The following is a 23,888-nucleotide window of genomic DNA, read 5'->3' as shown; positions in this document are numbered from 1 at the left end:
TATTGCCACAGATAAATTCTGCAGTTTGTCTCTACTTTAGTATAAAAAGCCACAAGATACAAGCAAGATCTGTCTAAACAATTAAGAAAAAAAAAAAAACAAACCCAAACACCCCACAAAATACCTCAGCATTGTCCATAAAGAGTAGTTCAAAATTAAATAGGTTAGTATAGGTTGTAAATAATGAAAACTTTTTGTAACAAGATGGCTATTTAACTTTATTATTAATTGTATACATACACATATATGAAATTATACTCATTTCAATATTGTTTGTTCTCAAAATAATTTGAATTTTCCTCATGGGTACGTGCATGCAGTATTGTGAAACCACTGTGAAAGGAACCCAGCTCAAAGCAGCAGATAAATTCCATTCCTAACAAATCTGTTCTAAACCAACTACAAGTTACAGCACACACCAGCCCCTGTGTCCACTTCAGCACCAAACAAACAATGTCTGTCTCCATGCTGATTTCACAGGGCTCCCTGCACTCATCACTGCCCACATTCAGGGAGGAGCCAAAAGAGTAAAACCATGTTGGTGTCAGATAGAAAGTAAAGGGTGGGAGAGACAAAACAATGAATGCTCCAGAATCCTGGAGCACATAAAGCTAAAACCAGAAATACTTAAGCCTCCATGAATGCTAGTTAGCAGAATGTGATGGAAGCAGCCTCTGAAGGATTTCAGCCAAAAAAATCATTATTCACCCATTATAAACATAGTGAAAAAGGCAGATGGGTTTACCTGTAACCATGGGTGACTAAGGGATTTGTCAACACTGAAACGTTTTCTCATCTTCACTTGAAGCAAATTGTTTATTAAATCAATGGCTGACAAAGAAGAACAAAACAGAAATTGCATTGTTTAAATACTAATCATCTCTTTCATCATTCACATAGTGCAGTGGGAATGAATTTTATGTGCATGTGCATACTTCTGAACTCTTCTAAATTTAACCAAGCTCTTGAATTTCATATTTAGCTTTGCTTATGTTAAACAAGACTACAAAAAAGGTATGGGATAAGCTTCTCTCTATTTTTGATGGAAACACTAAAAGCTTTACTATGTTATTAATTAATATTTTTTCCTACTGATTTTAATAATTTTCAGAAGTGCCTAAAAAGCTGAAGCATAATCTTGTGTTCCACAATTATGTAGGTACCTCCACTATTGTATACTTTTGTACATGCCCTCCCATATCTACCTGTGTTAGTCATGTATACATTACTAATACCAAAGCTGGCACTGGAGAGCTTGACAACATTGTAAACTTCTAGATTGTTCAGACCTGACATTTAAATCCATATTTGCTAATGCACAAAACCTAAATTCCAGATTCAACTTTGAACTGTTCCAGTGCTTACAGTTTAGATTAAGTATGGTTTGAGATCAGCATTCAGCAAATACACACAACTGAACCTTTCACTGGAAATTTTGGGAAGTTTCAGGTTATTCATCCCCCTCTTCATGCATGCAATTCATTTTTCTTGCTAAATCTATTAACTCTCCTGCCCTGAAAATTATCTAAAGCATTATATTTAACAATTTATCTTTCAGAAATGTATGCCAGGTTGTATTTATCTACTTTGGCATAGTCTACTAAACTCAAACTACCAATAATTCACACACTCCTTTCTGACTGAACCTTGAGGTTTAAGCATTTGAATGTGTTATCTTCCCGTAAAAACATTCTAACAGAGAAAATTAATTTCTTTACCTTCACTAGAAATTTCCTTCCAAGGATTTGGTGGGTACATAAATGCTGCATTTTGAATCTGATCATTTATATCCTCATCTTCATTAAATGGGAATGTACCACTGAGGCTCACATAGACAATGACCCCTACTGACCACATGTCTAGGGAGCGGTTGTAACCTTTACTCCTGAGCACTTCAGGGGCAAGATAAGCAGGAGTCCCCACCACAGAGCGCCTGAAAGACTTTTCACCAATGATGCGTGCAAAGCCAAAATCACACAGCTTCACCTGCAAAAGAAACATATTTTACTCTGAGAAATCTCTGCTTCATCTCCAAAGCATGCTACTGCCCGAGACCAGAGGGGTACTTGATACCCTTTCTGCCATCAGTTTAACATTGTACACATCAAAACAGAGACAAAACACTACATAAGCCAGTCAGTTAAGGTTTTAGGCTGCTGGTTTTGCAGACTGTGAATCAGCCATGCTTCAGATCAAGGCATGAACCTCGGCTCTGAGGCAGTTTGCATAGTACATGGCCACAAGTGTGCAAATAAGGACAAAAAACTTGATTCCAAACTCACCTCATTTCAAAGATAAATCTGCACCCTCACAAGGCACAGAACCAAAGTTAAAAACACACATGAATCCCAGCCATATCACATTCCTCTTAATCATGTTCTTGAAGCTGGAGGCTTCAGCTACATCAAAATCAAACAATTCTCAAATTCACACCAAACCAACTCTGGACAGAACATCCAGACAAAAAGCATCAACAGCCTGGTGTGTGCAGCAGTGCTGTAATGTTCATGGTTCTGCAACAGTTCCTTAACTTGAACACAGCAGGCACTCGTACAGATAAAAGGATCCAGATCAAGTCCAACCCCAAGTTAATAAGCCCTCCTTAGGGTATAAGAAAAAGCAATGCACTAAAGACATTTGGGGGGAGAAGGGGGAAAAAAAAGAGACAACTATAATACATGCAGTTCAAGTAATTCTAGGCCATCTCAGTTGAACAATCCCACAAGTGGTTGCTTTTTAAGCTGCAATGTCTATATTTCTTTTACAAAAGAACAATGAAAAATGATGAAAGCAGTATTTTTTAATCTTCACTCACTTGAGGGAATGGTTCTGCTGATGCTAGTAGTACATTTTCTGGTTTTAAATCACAGTGCACAATATTTTTGAAGTGTAAATTCCTCAAAGCAACAAGTATCTACAAAAAGGAAAGAACATTTTATGAACATATTAAAACAGATTAGAAGTGTCAAACAACACACACACTAACCAATACAGCAATTTATATCAACATAGTCCTCAAGAACAAACCCATATATACTGTGCAAGTACTGTTTTTTCCAGCCTATCTAGACTTGGAACCAATGGGTTTTATTCCACCACCCCTTTTTTTCCTCCTCCTCCACTTACTGTCTTGACATTCATCTTTAGATGCCCATAATCTTATGTCTTAGGAAAGAAGGACCAGAAAAATTAACATCATTAACATCTGAAGTTCTTTTCATGTTTATTCCACTTTCATTAGATGTGCAGCCCTCTGTGCTGTCTCTTAAATAACCTTCTCCAAATTCCATCCTCTCATAATTACAAAAGCCAAATGTAGTCTTTCCTCCCAAAGCAGAGAAACCGAATGCCAACCTGAGTGACCATGAACTTAGTTATTCGTTCTGGAAGTCGACTTTTCTCACTGGAAAGAATCATTTCTAGCATATCCCCATGCAGCTTTTCCATCACAACAAAGACCCGTTCCGGGGTTTCAAACATACATTCCAGGTTCACAATCCCAGGGTGGTGCAAATTCTAAAATAAAGTAGCATAGGTATATCACTAAAATAAAACAGTATGAAATATCCTGAATTACAAAGAAATGCTGCACTACAAATAAAACAGTTAAGTGCAGAGATAGAGGTGAAAAAAACCCATGATGTCTGATGCAAGAAACTAGCCTGAAACAAACATCAAGCTATGAAACATGCCAATTATAACTACTAAGACTAATTTGTTTAACACAAGTTATCCATAATGATTAATTTAATAGTTGATGCATGTTCTGTACTCAAGCTACCGAGTGTACGAGTAACACTCAGAGACTGAGGAGCCAGTAGTGGAAGGCAGCAGAAAATAGCACAGTTGCCTGCTACCAAGGGGAGACAACATGGAGCCAAAATACATGTCTTTGATGGATCTCATACAGGGGGTAAGTTCCACCCCCAAGTTATCAACTCTACCAAGTAATCAGGAAATCCTGCTCTTTTAAGACTCCCTTTTAAAAAGTACTCAGAAATCACATACGTAGATTTAAAAAACAATTCACAGTGCTTACACATAAAAAAAAATGTCATTAATGGTTTGAGACAAAACTCCAGTATTACCCAAAAACACTTTTATACCTGGAGAATGGCTACTTCATTACGAAGCTGACTTTCCTGTTTAGTTGGAAACCTCATCTTGTCAATTACTTTGATAGCCACATCTCTTCCAGTCTTCCTATGTTTTCCTAAACAGAAAGTCAATGTCAGCCATCAAGAGGCAGAAGCAATTCATAGTTATAAAACATTAAAGCAGAAATTCCTTTTTGGAGAAATAAGTATATTCTGTCAAGTGTACAATATTACTATATTTATCTTTAAAATTCAAAATTGGTATATGAGTAAAAGAAGTGGTCAGCCTCAACAGGAGTTCTGAAGATTAAATTTAAACTAGTTACTACTTTGCTGTCAGGTACACACATTGACATTAGATGTATTAGGTAAAGTTTTTGCTTGTGCAAGGAACTTGCACACAAGCAAGTAATAGATACTCCAAAGAATATTGCCTCTCTTCTGTAAAAAAACAACAAAAAAACAATTTAAGGCCAAAGTGAAGACAGATATACAAGCCTTCTCCAGTGGTTTCATACTTGCATGGGCTTCACATGCACAGGAAATTACATACCTAATACTCCATGGGAGACAGTAATTATGTGCCCTAAGGAGTAATAAGACATTTAACACACAAGGGCAGTTTACTGTGATCAAAAGGCTCTAAAAGGTTGTGGTAGAGGAAAACCCATGCTCATAGCACCATATACTATTCCTTGCTGCCACCTGCCTCAGCTACACGAGAAGCATTCTGCAATACACAGGAAAGCTGTTTCCAGGGCTGACTGAGTAGCTTGTAAATGCCTCCCCAGCTTCTTCACAACTTCTAAACTGACTTCTATCACAGTCACATCAGAGGGGTTAATGGGATCACACACTGGAAGACCTTGGTAATCTAAGACATTTAATACTAAACTAATACAGGACAGTAAGTCTGCTCCAAAGAAAAAGTAGTCATTAGCCACTCAGCGAAAGGTTTGGAAGCCATTTGAGGACAAGGGATGACACACAGCTACAGTGCAAGTGGCACAGAGGGTTCTACCAGCAATGCTATGGGGAGCACAGCTATGCCTCACCAACCACCCAGCTGGCCTTCCCTGCTGCTCTGCAGTCAGTACTGGTGGCCAAGGCTTAGGCAGGCACAGGAAAGGCTGCTGTGCCAAGCAACTAATGCACCTGCCTTAAACATCATCATGAATAAAGGGCTTATGTCCACTGGATGAAGGACATTGAAATGTAGCAGAAAAACCATCAATTACAGATGCAAAACAAAGAAGACAAATGCTAGGCTGATAAAGAACATAAAGCAAACCAACCAATCTAAGAAAACGCTGAACTACAGAAGCTAGATCACAGCTAAAAATGAAACGTGAAGAAAGACTAACAGAAAAGCAGCTTGAAAATTCCTTTTCTTAAGCAAAACACAGCCAACCAGGTTTCAGTTCAAGTTTTACATCAATAAGAAATGGTCAAGAATAGTTTTTTCTGTTTCCATTTTTCACACACTTCAAATTAACAAAAGTAGGAAAAGTAGAGGGAAACTGTTCTCAGTGAAACATAGCTTCTTGATTTCCAATTTTGGAAATGTTTGTGGAGAATAGAGGACACAAAAACCCCTCACAACAACAAGAAAAGCCCCACGACAATGAAAGCAACTTAATTTTACCTTTATTTGTTTAAATAAAAGGATTTTGCTACCATTATATCAGTAAGCCTACACAAGTGGGGATAAGCCAATATTAGAAGTTACCAGATCTAGTCTCCCCAGACAGCAGCAACAATTAAGCAGTGTGCAAGAGCCAGCAAAACAATAGTCTTTTATATTATCTTTTCATACTGTTTCAGCCTGTGATTCTATCTTAAGAAGTATGCATATCCTATATATTTTAATGCCTCATTAAGGAAAAAAAATTAATATAATGAAAGCTTTTCATAAGTATTTATTATGCTTACAAGCATTTATAAGCATTGAATCATGCAAAATACCAACATGAGATTTATCTACCAGGCAATTTAGAAGAATATATTTAGAAATAAAATCCAACCATTAAAATAGTGTCTGCATTTGTGCATTTCTATTCATAACAGAAGGAGCACACTTTGCTTCACACTATGCTCTAAGAAATACAGTGGGGAAAAAAACTGACCTCTCTTGCGAGTGATGTAAAACCAGACCAACCTGTATCTCCATCAAGCAGTTTAGGAGTAATAAAGTATCTAACTATGCAAGTGGCACACAGAAAAATCACAGCCACAATACTTCCTGACTAGAAAGGAAACATGACAGAAGCAGAAAAGTTACCACTTTTAAATCATTACTTATGACTTTTTCTTTCTTTCCAGATTTATGGTCTGTGGTTTTCTCAACACTTGAGATATAACACGAGATTTAAAAAAAAAAAAAAAAAAAAGATAGAAACAGTTCATATGATGTATTTCTAGTATTTCTTCTTTTTGTTATTACATATTATAAAAAAGTTATATGTGGCAATAGAAGTTTTTAAAAACTAGGTGATAAAATACATTTGAAACCTAGGTTTAGGTTTCAAGGCTCTTGACAAAGAATTCTTCTCTCTAATTTATCCTGCTGACAGAAATTTGTTTGCATAAAATCTGTCAATAATATGTTTGCATAAATACTGTCAAACCCTTAACTATGTGTTTTTCTAATTACTTTTGGCCACATCTCTCAGAGGTCATTCGAAACAGGTATAACTCACAGCCTCTTCAAATATATGACTTCTAATACAGTATAACACAGACAACAGTGCTAGAATTTGCAAATTAAAAAAAAAAAATCATTAACCAAGGCCAAATTCAGAATAGGATTGCTTTGTATTTAACTGAATACAAATATGCAATGAATACTCTAAACTGATTATGATGCCAATGCAAAACTGTAAATGCAAAAATTTAATTGTAAGAAATACTGTACATAAAACTGCAGAGACACAAGACAAAGTAATCCGAACAAAACTTTTAACAAGATAACTTTTAATGGAACTAATGCCATTTACCTCCATATACAATACCAAACTGACCAGAACCCAGCACTTCATCGGCAAATATTTGGTACACAGAGCTGATATCCTAAAGTACGGAAAAAAGAAATCACAAATATCAGAAGTAATCAAAATGTTCAGGACTGTTTTAGTGAGTACTGGCTAAGCTGTATTTATATTTGGCATTAATCAAACTCTGTAAAGGATACCATCGTTACACTGAAGGGAGTGGGAAAACACAACAAACTTTTCCTGAAGAGGATCCACTTAGCTGCACTATAAGCAGGGATATTTTCATACAAACTAACAGCTGTGGCAGGTAAATAGTGCTTCCTGCATGTAACGTGGATTTCTTTAGCTACAGTGCCCTGGTGTTGTTTTCTGAGCCAGATACCGTTACTACCAATTACTTTGTAATGCCCAGATAAATAAATATGACTATAATACAATGCACATGACTCACCACATTCTCCTGGACCTGACAATTTGAAACAGAGATGCTTAGAGACAACTCTTCTGCAATAAAGAAGATAAAACTGAGTAAGTAAACAGGAAGGACAGACTTTTTCTAGTAAAAAGAAAGGGGGAAATGAAAAATCAACAACCTCTACTAACTTCTAACCCAGTCATGGTGAAATGATTTTTACTGTTATTCTGCAGAAACATCATACCCTGACACTCATATTTTACAGATGGATTAGAAAAATAACCATGGGAGTTTTGCTGGGATTGTCTGTCTACTTTTGTCCTATTTTATTTTGTATTGATTACAAAAATAGTAGAACAGTACAAGTGTGTACACAATAGACAGCTGGAGAACCAGAAGCAATAGTAATGCAGCAATTGTGTCAGAGTTCATTAAATGAACAAGGATTTCTGGTAGTAATATAAAAAATACAGGCAAGAAGACCAGATAGATCCCTTATAGTCAAATATAGGTTGCCTATTTTCTGTGGCACCAAGATATACAGAAATAACACATAAGAAAAGGAAATAAATCAGGGAAATCAAATAACAAAAGAACTGATAATTAGAAAGGCAATAAAGCCTATAATGTTAAAAAAATAAAAATCTTGTTTAATGCATAAACTACAGAAGCATATCAATCCTTGGAATATATAAGCACATTCAGGAAATGTAATTTGCAAGTAAAAGCACCAGATAAAGAATTCTTCAGTCTGCAGCAGACATTGACATGAAGATTTCATTACATTAGGATGCATGGACAAGAAGAGATATATCAAGGAGGGCAGAAAACATGCTTCTCTCTCCTTTGACTTCCAAGACCAAAGCAAAGCATCTCACACTAATGGACATCTATCATTTGTTGCTGGGATCTCCCTCTCTGGAGACATTCCAGGCCCACCTGGACACGTTCCTGTGTAACCTGTTCCAGGTGACCCAGGGAGGTTGGACTAGATGATCTGCAGAGCTCCCTTCAAACCCTAACAATTCTGTGATTCTGTTATGTTAACCTCTTAAAAAAAAGAACAAAAAAGAATGAACGAACTCGTCCTCAAGGTGGATAGAAAATACACTATAGATTTATTAGCACTTTGAGAAGAGTCTTTATCACCCTAAAAAGAGTCTTGAGCTTTAAAAACACAATTTTAGGAACAAAGAAAATGTCTCTATCGGATTTTTGCCACCTGTGCTTTATCTCAAAGAAGGAATTTACAGAGATAGGACAGCGACAAATACTAATTCTCAAAGACTCTCTGAATTATGTGACCCTGCATCTGAAATATGAACTGTAATTACAGCCTTGCATATGCCTATTGATATTGACTATAGTCAAGCCTGTATTGGAATAACCAATAAAAAAGAACACAAGGAAAATCAAGAAAGAAGTTGAACAAAAAAGTTCCTAAGGTCAACACAAACTGCAGCAAGGTAACTAGAAAGTGAAGATACAGTTTTTGAAACTGTTTAAAGAGAACATACTGAACCCTTCTCCACAGATGGCTACAGAACACAAAATATCTGGTAGGTAAAGATTGAGTCACTCCTTCCAAATAAATCCATTTTTCTGGTGTCTGAAATAGGCAAGAGTAAGGGCTGAAAAGTAGTCACTTCTGGAGAAATCAGTAATGCCACAATTCAATATATAACCTATACCAGGTAAACAACTTACTAACTCACTCATTTGAGCTCCAAAACATCCCACAAAGAAACATCCCACTCCAAACATCAGGTAAAAAGTTAGAAAAGGTTTCTTCCCATGGGTCAAACTGGAAGAGCATCCTCATTTCTAGCTACTTCCTGGCCAGAATGTGGTATAAAGTGACTGGTTAGTGTCTCGTGGACATTTTGACACTACAAATTCCTTGCTCCAAGTATTTCGAGCACTAGCAATGTCTCCCTCCTCCTTTTGGTATTTTCATTTAAAAGAACGTATTTGAGACTCTTGGGACTTTTTTTAACTGAAGTCTAATTTTCCGAAAGGCTCTTGGGATACATTTAATGGTTCACAATGTGTAGTAAGAAGAGGGATGAATGGACATTTTGTGGGCTTCTGAGAGCTTAAAAAACAACTTGACTTGTCTAAGAATATGTAAATGCCACTCCCCAAGTCATAGTAGTTTCTTACATTTCTACAGTCCTGAACATGCTAAAATACTACTTCTTGGTATCTATCCCTGCAGTTCTATTCCCTATCAATGTCACTGAAATGTTATTATTTATATGTGAAAAAATACTTGTTTTGGAAAAAGCAACTGTCTTTGCAAGGCTCAACAACAGTAAGCCTTAGATTCTAGAAAACAAAGACAGTTTTGGTATGTATATATACATTTGGAACTAAGAATTCCATAGTAAAAGTGGCATTTTAGGTACATATAAGGCCAGGTATGAGATATCATCTTACAGGTGTGTTTCTTCACTGTAATTAAATACTGATACCAGTACTGGCATTTCATAGTTTACTATTTTAGACCATGGTTGCATTTTCAGAAAGTGCCTTTATCTCAGACTAGCATTTCTTAACTGTTGGCTGATGCTGAGTAGCAGACATCAGAGGCAGAGAAACTAATCTCAGAATCTCAAGCGAAAGAAAATATCAGTGAAAGAAGATTAAAGAATAGCTGAAAGATGAAAGGAAACTAAAAACGAAAGCATAAATCTCAGTACAGAATGTGAATCAATGTCATTGCAAGGAAGAAGGAGATGTTCGAAGAGAAAGAACTCAATACATAGTTTAGTGGAGCCTTGATAATTAATATGATCCTATGCCAGAGAAGGAAAGGGAGGGCAGCTGCCTAAAAAGAAGAATAGGGTACTTTTTATAGTACACAACTATGTAGTACACAACTATGTAGTACACAACTATGTAGTACACAACTATGTAGTACACAACTATGTAGTACACAACTATGTAGTACACAACTATATAGTACACAACTATATAGTACACAACTATATAGTACACAACTATATAGTACACAACTATATAGTACACAACTCAGCACAAGTTCTTTCCATCACTGATGGTATTGACATTGCAACACTAACTCCTTCTCTTCTCCTTAGCTACTGCGGTCTCACACAATTTAAAAAAAAAATATATGTAGGCAATAACATCAAAAAGCATCCAAATTTAGTTCTTTCAAAGTATATGTATATAATCTGAATCTATTTCATTAGTTATGTATATTAGAAATATCTAATCTATGCTCCCTATTTACATTCAGCAACTATGTGTTCTTAATGCTCCTACAATAAAATTCTGCAATATGCATTCACATTGTAAATCGGATTCTTTACGACTTCCTGCCACAACAGATTAAAGCATTTGCCCACCCTCCAAAAACCTGAGTGTCGCTCTTTAGAGACTCGGAAAATTATGGACCCAATTCAGCAAAGAATCAACAGACAAAACTTCACTCTAAATAAGCACTTTCCTGAAAGGAACCACTACTTTAACTGCTTCAGCAGATGAATAATAGTGCCTTGTCTGCCTGCTTACTGTGATCTTTTCCTTGTCCTGCAGCAGTGCAAACGCTAGCTTGAGGAGTGACTGGCATCAAAGCCTGACGAATGGCTTTCTCCCAGCCCTGAGCTACATCAAGTCCAACTCCGGAGGCAGCAAGAACTGGACTGTGATGACTGCTGCCATTGTTTTCGCCAACAAAGTACACCATCGTGTCAGTGATGATCTCAAAACAGTATGGGTTGCTGCCCTGCACCACGTTTGAAAAATCTCGAGGCTGAGTCACCTGGAGAATTTCTGAAAGTGGAATCTCCTGAAGAAAGACATTAAAGATTAAAAAATGAAAACACACGTAACATATTAATATACTAACACTCAAAACTTGAAGCATTGCAAAGAAATCAAATCAAATATTAAAAAAAAACAAACAACAAAACAAAACACCAAGCTTCATAACTAATGACAAACTGTGCATGACCATTGCCCACCCACAGTTTTCTGAATTCCAATATACAAGCCTAGAGAGACTTTCAGGCCCACCAGTTCTCTCTATACAACTATACTATTTTCTACTCAAACTACGTTTATATTCATCATGAGACACAACCCCATTACATGTGCAAATGATGCACATCTATAGAGTGACCACTTTCCCCTTGTAGTTTATACAGTTTAGCTATAGAAGAGCATGACAGGGGAGAAAAGTGAAAATATGACATTAAAAAGAGGATGTAGTTATACAAGCTAATAAGCACTGCTTCATGCATCTGAATCATTTTGGGTAAAGATTCTTTCATACAGATATTAACAATTAATACTGACTCCTCCACCCGGTCAGTTTAAGGCCATGGTAAAAAGTAGTACTAGAGAACAGATCTGAAAGAAGAAAGGGTTACAAGTTCACACTAGCTGGAGGAGGACATTCCACATCCATGGGAAGGTGTGCAGGTGCATACCACTTGCAAGAGTAGTAAACAAGCAAGTGAACACCAGGTTGGCATTAGAGGGATAAGAGACAGTAGCTGATTAAGATGAAGAGCAAGTAAATGTAAATGTAAAGGCAAAAACTGTGAATGACTCTAACAGAAAAGACAAACAACCTGAGATCTAAGCAGTTAAAACAAGGGATGCAAAGGGGCAAGTCAAAGGACTGAAAGCAGTGACATAACGGAGCAACAAGCAAGGAACATATTTTACCAGCTGTGTTTTGAATGCACAGGGCAATACAAGTATCAGAGAGGTCTGAGAAGAGACTGCATTGGTCAAGATAGGGATGACAAGGATCTGGGCAAGTTTAGCTGGGTGTACAGAGAAAAGGCTTGATCTTAGAGATGCTATGAAGGAAGAAGCTGCAAGATTTGGACCCACACCTAAAGGTATAAGACAAGAAAGGGAAAATCCTGTTTATACATTCAAATGCATTTTCTGAATATTCCACCACTGAACACAATACTACATCAACAATACACTAAGCTTCATTTATATAAACTCCAGGCTGAACAGTAAGTTTTCTTCTAAAACTTGTTTGCAACTTTCAGTTGTACAGTTGGGAATAATTTAATTTTGGGAACCTTGAAATAAAATACATAAGCATGCAAATTTTCAGTCACTACTTGGAGAACAAAAAATCCTAGCCTTTATTTGACTGGCAACCAAATTGTGAGGAAAGCTTAATGTGCCAGGTAATTCAGGAGAACAGTACATGCAAAATGTAAGGAGAGACATACTCAAGGGAATTAGAACAGCAGCTGCAAGCACCTTCTCAGAGTTAGTCTTGGTCCTTCTCACTTACAGGCTTTGGCCAACAATTAACCTGGGCACAGTATTGATTAAAAAAGAGATGGGGAAACACAGATAATACTTCTCACAAGTAGATTTCAGACCTATAAAGCACTGAGTACATCAAGTGAAACAGAATTATTACTCATAATTAATTACCTTGTAATATTTTGTTCCAGATTCATTTTGAAATAGTGTGAGGCATTTGCTGTCCAGTCTCCAGTAATGTCTTTTTCTCTACAAAATGCAGAGTACACTTACATAAGGAATAAATCACTGAAGTGGCTTTTGTTATCTCATTATTTAAATTAGAAATGCCTTAAATTACTAAGATAATCAATTAGCATTAATCTACAGTTGCATCTTGGACTACAGAAATTAAAAAATAAACTTTGGGAATATAGGGGTTTTTTAATTGAAAAAAAAGCTCAAAAATCATTTCAACAAAACAGCTAAAGTATCATTTACCTTACAGTAATAGCAGTGACAACAGTGTTTACCTCATACAGGAAAAAACAGTTACTATACAGGTTTTACTCTAGGTGCATGTGCTCAAAAAATCTGAATTATTTTAATTTAGTAACAGTTGTAACAGACACATTATGAGACTCAAATGGACAAAATACTTCAGGATGTTAAAAAAAAAGAATCAAGAAAGACTAAACAGCCATTTGGTGGAAGTTTCCACCAATGAGAAATATCTTCTCCACCAAAAAGTAATCTGAATAAACTGTTGCACATTACTGTCTTGTAATTTAAGTGGAAGAATATTCCTCAAAACAAAGAAGCATTTAGAAAGTTAATACGGCTGCATGAATCTAATATACTTTGCTTGCACCATGCTCATATAGTTAGAAACCCATTTTCATTTTTCTGTGACAGAAATCCAAGACCCTTAACTCTGACCCAGGATGACAAATTTTGAAATATTATTATATTATATAAACTTTGACATATTAAAAGCAGAGCATTTTTGTCATATTTAAGCAGAGTTTAAATCACTTCAGTCATGGGGAAGCTAAAACTACCTATAGGAGTTAGACAAAGAAAGCTCGGTTGTGAATGGAATTCACAACTAATTAACTAAATTAACTAAAAGGAATTCCCACACAGCACTGAATGGAAAATGGATGAAACCACAAGATTAAACCTGTCCTTTGGACATACATACTCTTTATTAAGTCACGAATCAGGAAAGACTTTTGAGGAGGGCAATTAAGGAACAGATTGGTAACTTACTCAGGGATTCAAAATCTGCTCCATACCCTATTCTGAGAAAGGATGGGCTCAGGGTCAGGAAAAGAATAGAGATGACGATACAGAAAATCCACGTTATAAAGAGTGAGTATCTTGTTATCCAGGGACCACAAAACGCATATAGACACTGCTGTTAAAATGAACCTGTTCGGAACTGATAGAAAGCCCAAGTTGTCTCAGGAATAGGAAACAGCCTGACATTGCTGAGAATGGAGCAGTCAAGGGAAATAGCCGATGTTGTAATGCCTAGTACGGAAGTCTCCTCCCATTAGGAAGCTCTATGAGATCTTGTTTGGCTGAAGGTACGTTGCTTGGGGTCAGAACACTCCACCTTATTTGTATGGCCTTTTTCAGTAGATGTCATCAAGGTAGCAGCCAGACGGACAGATGAGGAAAATCAAACTAAGCTAAGATGTATCATCTGATAACTGTTCTATGAGGAGGTTCAAAAAAAGTCCACAGAAAAACATAGTGGTTGTACTGAAAGTTTAAATCAGAGCTGAATACCAGGTCTGCCCTGAACAGTTCTGCTAGAACTACTCACCTTTGTCTGCTACCTGGCCTTAGTTCTTCCATAGCTAGCTGATGATAATTGTGACTGTTATGTACCCTTGACTTTAATCTCCTCTGAAATATGTTAGATACTTATTTTGGATTGTGATAAATACATCTAGGTATTAGGAAACTGTACGTGAAAGAAATGCTTTGTAAGGCAGTTTCTGACAGATCACTTACAGCGGTCAGGTTAGTTGATGATCACAAGAAGTGAAAATATTACAGTAACCTGAGTATTATTACCCCTAAGCTTGATTTCAGCAGTGCTTAAATAACTTTTCCTCTCTAAATTCCCTAAGTCCCCTTCAGTCAGACGCCACAGTGAAAAGAATGCAAATGTATTTATGCTGCCTTTCATGAACAGTCTCAATATGACATAATTCTCCACGAGGTCTGGGAACTTCTTGACTTCATCTTTTTCATTCATCTACCAACAGACAAGAGGATTCCCTATCTCTCATCAGGTAACACTAAGGAACCCTGTTACTCTTCCTTGTCTTCCTCCCCAACACACAAAACCAAGGAGCTTGCCTAAGAAGGCTTAATTAAGAGATCATTATTGGTAGCACAGGCAACAAACAACATAGTCTTTTTGGAGGATGCATCCATGACCAATATAGTCAAGCCACAACTCTTTATTCCACTGACATTGAGAGGAATAGTGAGTTTGTTCAGGGGGAGAGGCTGGTATTTAATAGTGCTTACTTACAGGCAGAGTAAACTACTAGAGGAATGAAGGGTTCCCATATCTACACATAAATATTTATAAACATCTAGATCATTAGAATAATATTGTCAACCACTTCAGTACTCATCATTTTGTAATGATTTCCATATTTTCTTGTAATAAAATTTTAAAAAGATACAAATATTTAGTTCAACTGCTAAAGAGAAAAAAGACATAAGCAAATTATTCCAAATTATCATCTTGGGAAAGCTGAAATACTACACATGCAATTCATTTGAGACAATTTAGAGATGCTTTTCCTTCCTAAAGAGAAGGAAAACTACTGTTCAATCACCACATGAAGAATTTTGAATTAACTACAGTTTCTCCCTTGCACCACATTTCTTTATAATTAACATCATAGCTAAGGTCTTTAAAATGATACTGTAAATCAGAAAATTTAAATTAGAAATAAAATACACTGGTTTAGAGAATTAACTTAACGTACAAAGAAACTAAAGTAACTGACCAGGTTGTCTCTACTAGTATAGTGAACCATCCATCCTTCTTTCACCATTGTACTGCTCTTCCTCTTTGTGTGTTTGATTGACTGTACAACTCGCATGAGAGGAATATTATTGCTTGTTGAAGGACTAAAAAAAGGAAGATACAACAATTTAATATGTAACAAGTTAAAATACAACAATACTGCAGTTATACCAGTACTACACATTTAGTCCATAATTTTCAGGAACAGGCACCTTTTCTTCCCATACAAATTTAGTTGACGGATGAAATTGATAAGGTATTGATTAGCTCCCACTAGCTCTCCTAGGGCAAGTATTGCAGTACTTAAATTACTCTGAGAAACACAGAAGAACCACACTAGAGTGAGGACACCTACAGAAATCATCCTCTCTCAAAACAATTTGCTGAGACAGGTTGTCTTAATACAGCATAAAAATATAATTAACATCAGCATAATTATTATTTTCTCTTGTTTATGTAAGTTGACTACGCTGGTTCTTAATATGGTCACTATGAAGCTCCCTATCTAAGCATACTTTCAATTTATGAAAACATAAAAGGGTGTGTTAATTCAAATCACAACTGCACTAGAAAATTCCGTCAACACTCAAGGATATTAAGTGTCCTGCAGACAAGGATTTGACAATCTCTAATATTCAGAGTCATTAGTTAAAATGTACAGGTCTGAATGGCACTGAAGATTAAGTCAACCACCAAGCTGCCTGTCTACCAGACCTCCTACATGTGGCACTAACAAACATCTGTAAATACGCAAAATCACCAGGTAGATTCAAACTCAAAAATGTAAAGATGCTTTAACATGGCATATAGTTACACCATAGAATTGGCTACGGGATGCTGTACATGCCAAAATCCCTGAATTGCTTCAAATCTGATCAGAAATAAATGGAAAAATCCTACTTAGGGGTAAATGCTACTTCCAACTCAGGAAGTCCTTGAGCTATAAATCACTGAAAGTTGTGAAGATATCACTATATGCTCTTCCTCACAAAGTTGCTATTAAGCCCTGAGCTGCAATGACCTTTAGCTTGACCAAATACAACTGCTCTTATGTCCTTAAGAATTACTAAGAAAAATAGGAGGACACTATTCAGAATAATACAGCAAGAGACCAAACTTGACTTAGGGAACTATGTAAGTTATTGGACAAAAAAACTTCAGAAAAATCACATTCAAGATAAATAAAGCAAACTTTTGCCTAAAATGCTTACAGACTATGATGCAAATATTAAAATATCTCAACTAATTCCTTTTAAGTCCACACATATAACAGTAACTAAATTAGGCTAAAGTCACAAAGACCTTAATCATGTATTAACCTTGTTAAGCCATAAATTTTACCATGTTTTGAACAGTTATAGCACAACACTTTTTGCAATTGGAGCGACTATATTCTTTTAATTTATTTATGTTTCAGATTTTCTTGAGACAGGAGAACTTTAAAAAGTATTTTCAAGTAAAAAAACAAAAACAAGACCCACACAAATGAAAAAAAGACTTTCAGCAGTAAAACTGGGCTAATCAGAAACATTTAACTTACAATATTGAAAAAAGTACATCCACCTTATGACTTACCTGATTGTTTTGACAGCTTCCTCATCTTTGTCAGCATCAAGGTCAGATGGATCCATAAAGAAGATTTTGTCCTCTGGAGGAGAGGGCTCTTCAGCATCATCTAGAACTCGACTACCATCACTGTTCATTTCACTGCTATCGACTTCCATTGGCATATCCAAGTCCTGGCCTGGGCTAGCAGGTTCTGGAAACAACACATGATTCAGATATTAGTTCAAACACACATTTTAAAAAAGTACTAAAATCCCTCAAAACTCACAGATTTTTTTTTCTTCAGTCTACATTTATGCAAATAAATATAAAAGTACAATCACAAAATATAAAATCTTCACATTTTTGCTGAACGATGCAGAATACGCTAATGAACGTTATCAATCTGGTTTTACTAAATGCCAAGAGAGATCCAACTAAAACAAGAACCATATTGAAAGAAACAGCGAATAGCTTAAAGTCTAAACCTAAATCTCATTACGTAATTCTGTTTCACAAGTAATGAGGACAAAGTAACCTTTCAATGGCTAGAGATGACCCAGAGAATTATTCCTGTGCAAATGAAATTCTCCATCAACAGAAACCCAACTCTGCTGTTGTTGCCCTTGTAGCCCATAATAACAAAAGAGAGAATAGGGAGGGCTGTGGTATTGCAGGAAAAAAGAAAAGCATAACACATCTTATTCGCATCTGATTTTCTGCTGGCAGAAGTTCAGTGTTTCCAAAAGGTGTACAACTTGCACTGCAGAAAACTAAGAATTAAGATACAAAAATACCTTCATCTGTAGCTTTTTTTTGGGGGGGTTGTGGGGGGTATTTTTGTTTGGTTGGTTTGGAGTTTTTCGTTTGTTTTTTTTTTTTTTTATCTGATGCAAACTCAATTTAAGAGTGGGAGAAAGAACAAGAACTAAATGACTCCTTACATCCACAGAAGAATTATATGAAACCGTAGTTCCCAAACTATGTGCCCTAGCACCTTAGCATCACAAGAGTGGTAAAAGCAGGCTGCAGCAACATCATGTTGCACATTACTGCTCGTGGCCACCAACCTCAAGATCCAGGCATGAGCCTTGGAGCTGGAGAAGGCAGGTATGAATGGATGGGATACATTTTGCAATGGCTAACAGAGCTGCTGCCCAGGCCTCTGAATCAACTTGTACAGTTTGGTGTGAACTGCTATATGTCACCAATTTTATTCCACTCAAAAATATGGGTGACAAGGATCAAGGCAACACAATCACAGAATGGCTGAAGTTGGAAGGGACCTCTGAAGGTCATCTGATCCCACAGTCTCCCTGAGTTCATTTCTCCGGCCTGTTGAAGTCCCTCTGGATGGCTGCATAACCCTCTGGCGTATCACCAGCAAACCTGCTGAGGGTACACTCTGCCCCATCATCGAGATCATTAATTGAGATGTTGAACAGGATTGAATCCAGTACTGGCCCCTGGGTACACCACTAGTTCCCAGCCTACCACTAGACTGCATGCCACTGATAACCACTCTATAGGTCCACTCATTCAACCAGTTTTTAATGCACTTCCCTGTCTGCTCATCCATTTCATATTTTATCAACTTAACACTGATCTAAAACTTAAAAGAATAAGACACTAAAAATTCTTCCACAAACTGTTTCCTGCGTTCCTCTTTCAATTCTGAAAGGTCTACTCAGAAAATAGCCCTACTTCATTGAGGTTTCCAAAATTTAGAGTGGGCTTCTTTGTTTTGGTTTGCCTTGGGTTGCTTTTTTTCTTTCTCCTTCATCCCTTAAACTGCTGGGCTAACTCTGGCCACTAAAAATCATGGATATGAGAAAGTCATAAAAAATGGTACTTGTCTTCCAATATTTTCATTTTAAAATATATATTTCATGGTGAACAATGAGCAGATTGATCACAACAGTTGTTTAAATTTTGTACATTGGGATGACTTCTTGATTTTTCATTTCCCTTGAGCAAACTCAAGCAAAGCGTACTAAACTTGCCAAGACTGGATAAGTAAAATTTAAGTCACGAAAGTGTAGGTTTTACAGTGAAACTTCTTCATTTTCAGTGACCACAGGTGAAAAAACTGAGAAGATAAAATTAAAAAATGTAAAATATCCAAAGATGACAGAACCAAATGCTAATGCATCTTGTTCAGCCTAAAAAGATCTGTCAGTATTTGAAAGCATGTTTCTCATCTTACCTCCATTGAAAATCACCTCTCCAAGACAGTCTCGAGGTACTTTAGATGCACAGCGTTTGTGACAGTTGAATCTGCAATCTAAAACAAAAGACAAATAAGCCCATGATATCAGAACCTCACTCCTACTCAGACACTAACATTCTACAATTCACTACTTCCAAACGCAAGCTTCAGTTCAGATTCATACATTTGCATGTAACTAAAGACAGCACCAATGAGGTCACCTCCAGGAGGAAATTAACAATCTTGTCCTGATGTCACATGTTGATTTGTCCCACCACTATTTATTATGTCAGCACTTCCCCTTCCAGTACAAAATAATTTTCTACTTCTCTAGCTTTCTCTGTAGCTATTTTTTCCATCATGATGTAATTTTTCCCATTCTCTCATTTGATCCACATCCTTTTTTCCATTGCTATATGATTTAAATGTCTCATCTCTAACATTTTTCCCCACCTGCCAACTAAGACTTGCAGACATCAGAGGCTCTAAAATCACACACCTATATCACAGAGCAAATGTCTTCTGCAGTAAATACCAAAGTCCAGTTCCCCTACCATTCAGGTTACAGATCTGGCTGACTACTTAAGCTCCATTTCTGTCTGCTGACACGGGGCAGACAGAAAAACATTATGACCAGATTTGACCTGATAATGGAGATGAAATCTAACCTGGATGTGTGCCATTTCTGTACCCGAGGTATCAGATGTAGCCCCCTGAACAACATTAGTGGTATTAACAGGAATTTCCTTTATTAGCACCATCCCTGTAATTTTCAACTCTATCATCACCATGAATTTCAAAAATCCCTATTGCCCCCACAACTGTTTTAATACTGATAATTTAGCCTCTTTTTGCTATCTAAAACAAGCTCAACGTGTTTTCCTTTTAAGCCCAGACAAGAGAAAAGTCATTATCTCTCCATGTTTTGTAGCAAAGAAGCCCAATTCTAAAGTAGAATACAATACTGTTAGGCTTCTGAGTGCCTAGAAGGATGTATCCTAGCAGACCCATGAACTGTCTTTTTTATAGTAGTGGTTTCAATCCATATTATGGAATACAATTGCTTCACTAGTTTGAAGGGGGCTGGAAGAAAGAGACATTTCAAACCCTGTCAGGGAACTAGAAAACTGAGTCTATCCTAATAAATTAAACTACACTCGGAAACAGTTTTGGATACTGCAATACAACTCTCTAGTCTAGCAAATAGTTACAAATACCCCCTGGCATGCTTTTGGCCCACAGCATTAGCACAATCCCAAACAATTCCAAGGTCTAGTTCATAAACCAGAGCATCCTATGAAATTGCTCAGAACAGGCAGTCTGCCACGAGCCGTCCAGGCTGAGATGCTAAGGAAACGTGTTCATGAACACAGGTCACTTTATCCCAGTTGATCTCAGTGTGCAGTAATGTTTCTGTGCACATTTAATTTATTACCACGAATACAGCCTTAACATCCCAAAGATCATCCTCAGAGTCCAAGTAGTAGCCTGGATGAATTCAAGAAATCCAGGGTACTCAGGAACATAAGACTGCTGAAAGATCCCAAGCGTTGGGAATATGCACAAGGAAGTTGGTGGGAAACCTTAAGAATCTGTAGGAGAAGGCAGTATGAAAATATTTGGATTGTTTGATATCAACTCCTGATATACTGAAAATAAGTATAGGATCATACTGCATAAATAGAGGCCTATTAATACACTTATTTCTGTCCCATGCATATACATAATATTTCTCTAGGTTTGTTTTCCCTCCATAAATGCTATTTTTACCCAGTATCACTCATTTCCTTGAAACTGATGTGGTAGCCCCACTTGTCCAGCTGGATATAGTCACAGCAATCGTACATGGTCTGCAGCATCTGTATGTTAAAACTGCAAAGTATCTTTTTCAGGCTTTATTATTTATATATTACATCTATTCAAGAAAGACACACACTGACTGAAAAAAAAATCAAAAACAGTTCAGGATGCAGACTTCAAACAGACTACAAAGACTGCAAATTAATAACAACAGAAACGAAAGATAAAACTACTTCCTTACTTACATGAGACAGCAGTATTTTTAGTCAAAAAATGTTACCACAGCTGTAAGTTTAAATTTTTTTTCTCTCCTCTGATAAAGCAAACTGAAAATGTATTAAATGACCTCTCTCAAAATGCTGACCTTTGGTATTCACATTCGACAAACTCACGAGAGAAATGCAAAGTCCTTTCCATATTCATGTTTATGATTCATCACTAGACTTTTGTTTACTGCAACAAAGCTGATAGATCTGCACTATTGAGCCATAAAGAGCCAGGAGATCATCACAGTGTCATAGTTATGCCCTAGGAACTGCATAGAAGAGTCTGAGAACTGAAGGCATGCATATGCTACATAAAAACTACACAGCTGATGAAGTCTAAGCTGGTTCAGGATGGGCACCTACCAGTATAAAATATTTCCAAAAGATAGTAACCAGTATCCTGTACTAGAATAATAGAATGAAAATTCACAAATTCTTTAGTGATGAGTCTAAAAGACAGACACTGAACAAAAGGAAGCACTTCTTGTTTTTATTAATTCATAATTATCCTTCTAGAATTAAGGTGTTCTCAATCCATGTATGATTAAATCTTATTTTTCAGAAAAATGTACAATGCACAGTGTATTAAAATGAAAGTTGCTGTAATCTTCTCAAAATTACACAATTTTTCAAAAATTACACTGCCCTATTTTGCAGTATGCAAACCACCTAAGCTGAAATTAGTTTTAAATACAAGACCTTTATTGAAATTTATCACTGCAGCAGAAAATGAAATTGTTACCTTTACACTGCATGCCTTGGCGAAAAAGGCCCTTAAGCAGCCGTTTGCAGTACTGGCATATGGTGGGACGAGTGTAGGAGTGAACAGCAAAGGTGTGTGGAACCTTCACTCTGCAAAGCACCATCTTTTCCATCCAGATGGGGCGGCCACTCCAAGAGGGAATTCTTTTACTCGGTTCTGGGCAGCAGCGCTGGAATAAAGAAGGTGTACATAATGCATACCAAAAAACAGTTTTACTGCCATGACTGCTTTGAAAAGTCACAGCTGTCAGGCTAAGTCTGTAGTGACTGTGAGGAGGCAAACAAAACACCCATTTTTAACCATGTTTGCAAGGAGGATTCTGGGAACTACCGACCTGTCAGCCTCACCTCTGTGCTTGGGAATATCATTGAGCAGATTCTACTAGAAGCTACGCTAAGGCACATGGAAGACAGGAAGGTGACTTGAGACAGCAAGCATGGCTTCATCAGGGGCAAGTCCTGCCTGACCAAACTACTGGCTTTCTACAATGGAGTGACTACAGCAGTAGACAAGGAAAGGGCTACAGATGTAATTTATCTGGACCTCTGTAAAGCCTTTGACACAACCACATCCTTCACTCTAAACTGCAAAGATGGATTCAATGGGCGGACTTTTAGGTGGATAAGGAATTGGTTGGACAGTCACATTCAGAGGGTAGTGGTCAATGGCTCAGTGTCCTGATAGACATCAGTGACAAGTGGTGTCCCTCAGGGGCTCATACTGGGACCCGTACTATTTAAATGCTTTCATCATTGCCACAGAGAGTGGGATTGAGTCCACCCTCATCAAGTTTGAGGATGTTACCAAGCTGAGTGGTGCAGCTGACACATGAGAGGGACAGGATGCCATACAGAGGGACTGGACAAGCTCAAGAAGTGGGCCTTATGGGAAGCTCATGCAGTTCAACAAGGCCAAGTACAAGGTGCTGCACCCGGGTCAGGGCAATCCCCAGTATCAATACAGGCTGGGGGATGAACAGCTCAAGAGCAGCTCTGCTGAGAGAGAGCTGTTGGTGGATGAAAAAAAAGTCAGTGGGGTTGTAAGTGAGGCATTGACTCAAAGTGACCAGATAAGAAAGCAACCTGGCCAAGAAGCTTTAAGGGGACATTCTGGTATTGTAAAACAAAACCAAGAAAACACCAGATGGAAAAGCCTTATAGAGAACAGGAAAGTAGGTATGAACCTTTATTTCCACAGAAGATAAAATGGTAAATATTTCCTCATTACTTTTTTTTATTTCTTAAGCAACCTGTCAAGGTTCACAGACAGCACATACAGACCCCCATACAGAGGATAAACTGGAAAACACTAGAGGTAGGCAAACCAAATTCCAATCACTACCTCAAGCTATCAGTTTTTAAAACCAAAGTGTGGCATGCCTGTTAGGCAAGAGTATTTAGAAAATTTAAAAATTATTTTGAAAATTAATCCCCTAAAAAAAAAAATCTTTGAAATTAAGTTAAAAGAAAAACTTTAGCAGTTAAAACAGAAA

The 23,888-nt window shown here is 37.0% G+C and overlaps 1 protein-coding gene across 1 annotated transcript in view; it reads right to left on the bottom strand.

Moving 5' to 3' along the window:
• Window positions 1–23,888, bottom strand: part of PRKD3 (protein kinase D3) — a 44,979-nt gene that overhangs the window by 2,955 nt on the left and 18,136 nt on the right. The window contains exons 6-18 of the mRNA XM_017806723.1: window positions 22,376–22,565; window positions 19,565–19,642; window positions 17,389–17,572; window positions 15,794–15,917; window positions 12,945–13,022; window positions 11,043–11,319; window positions 7,542–7,594; window positions 7,094–7,166; window positions 4,107–4,213; window positions 3,355–3,516; window positions 2,816–2,914; window positions 1,719–1,986; window positions 746–831 (exon numbers count right to left, since the gene is read on the bottom strand). Of these exons, the coding sequence (XP_017662212.1) occupies window positions 746–831; window positions 1,719–1,986; window positions 2,816–2,914; window positions 3,355–3,516; window positions 4,107–4,213; window positions 7,094–7,166; window positions 7,542–7,594; window positions 11,043–11,319; window positions 12,945–13,022; window positions 15,794–15,917; window positions 17,389–17,572; window positions 19,565–19,642; window positions 22,376–22,565 (1,779 nt within the window). The remainder of the gene's footprint in view (window positions 1–745; window positions 832–1,718; window positions 1,987–2,815; window positions 2,915–3,354; window positions 3,517–4,106; window positions 4,214–7,093; window positions 7,167–7,541; window positions 7,595–11,042; window positions 11,320–12,944; window positions 13,023–15,793; window positions 15,918–17,388; window positions 17,573–19,564; window positions 19,643–22,375; window positions 22,566–23,888) is intronic.

Source organism: Lepidothrix coronata, unplaced genomic scaffold, assembly GCF_001604755.1.
Source record: "Lepidothrix coronata isolate B3197 unplaced genomic scaffold, Lepidothrix_coronata-1.0 Scaffold16, whole genome shotgun sequence".
Classification (NCBI taxonomy): Eukaryota; Metazoa; Chordata; class Aves; order Passeriformes; family Pipridae; genus Lepidothrix; species Lepidothrix coronata.
The sequence above is the reverse complement of the archived record's forward strand: the minus strand, read 5'-3'. Positions and strand labels throughout refer to the sequence as shown.